The sequence below is a fragment of the Uranotaenia lowii genome, unplaced genomic scaffold, assembly GCF_029784155.1.
Source record: "Uranotaenia lowii strain MFRU-FL unplaced genomic scaffold, ASM2978415v1 HiC_scaffold_1225, whole genome shotgun sequence".
NCBI classification, from domain to species: domain Eukaryota; kingdom Metazoa; phylum Arthropoda; class Insecta; order Diptera; family Culicidae; genus Uranotaenia; species Uranotaenia lowii.
In genome coordinates, this window is record NW_026597217.1 from 567 (window position 1) to 4169 (window position 3603).

The 3603-nt window shown below is 39.9% G+C and overlaps 1 protein-coding gene across 1 annotated transcript; it reads left to right on the top strand.

The window, feature by feature from the left end:
* Positions 1–825: 825 nt before the first annotated feature.
* LOC129759219 (uncharacterized) lies at positions 826–2327 on the top strand. Its single transcript, XM_055756624.1, has 3 exons — positions 826–906; positions 987–1951; positions 2034–2327. The coding sequence occupies exons 1-3, from the start codon at positions 895–897 to the stop codon at positions 2122–2124; spliced, it is 1068 nt and encodes a 355-aa protein (XP_055612599.1). The 5' UTR covers positions 826–894; the 3' UTR covers positions 2125–2327.
* The last annotated feature ends 1276 nt before the right edge of the window (positions 2328–3603 follow it).

Below are 3603 nucleotides of genomic sequence, written 5' to 3' on the forward strand. Positions count from 1 at the left end.
TTCTAGATGAACATTTCTTTCTTGGTAAAAGAATAACTTGCTCTAATAAAACTAACAACACATTTTAAGCCTTCTTTCCTCATAGTGATTCTAGAATGGATACCTAATCAAAATTTGCAATTTCAGCAGTATTAAGCAGCATGCAATCACAAATCACAGACTCGAAACGATCAACGAGTCCGATTAAAATTCAATGATAATTCAAACCATTTTGAATACATTTTAAAATTGGTTTGCTCTAATGTAATCTTTTAAAGCCATCAAGGAAGATAATTTTTACATAAATATTTTTTTGGGGGGAAATCATAGCAAAAGCGGTGGGAATTTCATCTACTTATTAACCATTTCTCATCGATTCCAGAATGTTCCAAGGCTTAGTTATGTTGCGTTATAGAGTTGATAACATGTAAGATTTTTCACGTTAACTGTAAATGTGCCTTGTAAAAAATGGTTTTTAACTGGGCACGAATCTTGAAATGTCTTATAAAGAACCTTATAAAATATCAAAGGGTTATTTTTCTTAGTACTTATATTGTAAATAGCCTACACATAGGCGTTTAGGGTTGGCTGCTATTGGTGGGAAATCGATAGTATAATTTCAGGAGATTTCTCATAGCACCCCAAAAAAAAGACATGAAATTAAAAAAAAAAATGCCATTTCGAAAATTATTTTAACAAAAAAAAAAGCTGAGTTTAATATTCATATTTACTGAATACCACTGAAAGATTAGATTTTTAAGCACAAGTGACTGGACTGATTTAAGCATGTTTGTTTTGATTTTGAACCGCTTGTTGTTTTTGTTGTTAGTAGCAGTCTTGAAAAGTGGTTTTACAGCGTGCTCCATATATCCTTTATTGAGCGCTTGAGTTATAAGTTTATCAGAATCAAATTTTATGTATTGTTGGGTAAGTAAAAATGACATTAATTTCAAAGGATGTTTGAATGTAGCAATATGTAATTAAAAACTCACTACTTCCGATTGTAGGGTGCCAACAGTCACGGCCAGCTAGGGCTTGGTTTTCGTTCGGAATCATGTGAGAATCCTCAGCAGCTCGATGTCCTGCCGTTTGATCCGCAGCTTATTCGAACGATAGCGGCCGGTGGAGGTCACACGCTAGTTTTGGTGTACCCGAACGCCGTTTATTGCTGCGGGTGGAATAGCCGTGGCCAACTGGGACTGGGCCATACCGAGGATGTCTCGCAGTTTCAGCTGATCGGTGGATTCGATCGATTTGATGCCATAGCCAGCGGTTGGGATGTTTCCGGGGGATTAACGAGCGATGGCCAGCTTTACCTGTGGGGATCCAACGTGTGGCACCAAGTAGCTTCTGAAGGGGTTAAGTATCGAGATAAACCGGAGCGCATCGAATTGCCCGGAGCAAAGAAAGCGACCAAAATATGCTTCGGCTTAAGACATACTGTGATTTTAACGGATGAAGGCACTCTGCTGCTTTTGGGAAAAACCAAATGGATGCAAAATGTGAAAATGAAAGAAATGTCACACGAAGGAATGCAATTTTATGAGTTGCAATGCTCGGAGAAGATTAAAGACGTAGTAAGTGGCGAAAATCATCTGGTCGTAAAATTGGAACGAGGAGCGATTCTCTGTTTAGGGGACAATCGTTTTGGCCAGAGCCCCGTAGGCACGGATTTGAATGTACATAGCCGGCACATCGTAAAGCTAGATTCAGGTTGGTCCCATTCAGGCTATTTGACCGGCGAGGGACGACTTCATCTATGGGGGCGAAACAATTACGGACAGCTGGGCGTGACCGTTGATGTTTTCAACAACAACCAATCTTCTTTGCTGCCATTGGACTTCGAACCAAGTAAGGTGGTAGATTTCTGCCTGGGCTCACAACACGGAATGGCACTGACCGAAAATGGGTTACTGCACACTTGGGGCTGGAACGAGCACGGCAATTGCGGGACTGGAGGTGTGGATAATGTGTAGGTTTTACTTTTGTCACTAGGCCTAAGGGCTGTATGTGTGGAATTTGGGATTTGCAATAAATTTGTTGGGCTCTTTCAGATTGACACCGACTAGTGTTGGAGGCATTAAACCTATTCAAAAGATTGCTGCAGGAGCTGGTTTCTGCTGGGCAGTTCCGCACAACGAATGATCATATCTTTCGTGGTCATAAAACAATGGATGGCCTGTTTATGCAGTTTTGCAGTTTGCATAGTTGAGTTTTATTGCCGGCTTAACGATTTCTGGCGTTACTCGGGGTGCCTTGGAGTTCATTTTTAAAAGTTCGATGTATTGTTTTTTTTTATTGTAAATAAACCATTATTGTACATGTTTCGATAAGAGAACAAAAATGCTACCTGAAGACTTATTTGGGTTTGTAAAGTTATATAGAAATTCAAAATTCTAGCAAATTATGATTTTTTTAGTTTTCAGAATATGTTTGCGCCTTATCGTAGCAACTAGAAAATTGAAAATTCTTCTCGTTTTTATGTAAGCGTCATATACCTACTTCATAAATCACATCAACATTATTGAACTTTATACTCTTCAGAAAGTGTCTAATTTTGTGTAACACACCTAAGTTGAATGCGTTCACATAGCTCTTATTCATACCTGTTCATATTTCTAATGTTTGAATGCTAGATTAGTACAACATTCAACACCATTAGTCAAATAATTGACCTCCGAGCAAGGTATCATAAAACACTGCTAGGCGGGCCCATAAATATTCCTAGCCTTTTATGACCGACGTGCATGGGATGAAATCTTCGAAAGTAGGTAGTTTGAACCTGCATTGAGAGATCTTCTCCTTTTTCGAGTATATAATCAGGTAAGGCTAAGAGATTTGAATTTAGTTTTTAGAAATCTGTTATACACGAAGTACACGTTTGAGCTATCAATTGGATGGGATCTGGTGTAAGTTGCATTGGTGGAATGTGCGATCGACCAAACGACTGTACGACAATGGCAAGCTGTGGATTCGCGGGTTTTTCTACGGAACCATGCTACGGGTTTGGTTGTGGACTTCAACGGTTTATTCCAGAGGCGCCAATTCAGCCGCCTGTTTATAACTTCAACAATTTCGAGCAAGCACAACCGTACAAGAATCCATTTAAAGGCATCGATTTGAATACCGCTCGGATGACTGATAGTCGTGAGGTGGAGGAAGAATTGCGGATGGAAAGCATGATTCTTCGACAGAATGAAGATATTCCAATAGGTCGCTGTTCGACGCCGAGTTTGGCTTACTGTCAACATTGCGAGCATAATCATCGAGATCGTTGCTGTTTATACGTCGGTGATAACGATGATGATATAAATCGTTACTCAGCGTGGGCTCAAAACTTACACAATACGTCAGTGCAGCCGCAGAGCATTCCTCAGATTCCGGAAGCAATATCAGGTAATACAACTCCTCACTGGTTTCCCAGATTTACGTGCAGTGATCCTGATCAAATAAGGAAAATTATGAAATACGGTCCTACGAAAACGTCCCCTTACATGAAACCCTTTTATCATCCTATGATGGGATACAACCAATTCCGAGAAAATCCCGAACCAGAAGTTTCTCCAAAACTCAGCTACTACCAGCAGTATATGTTGCATCTGAAACAGTTGACTGAGTTCTTTG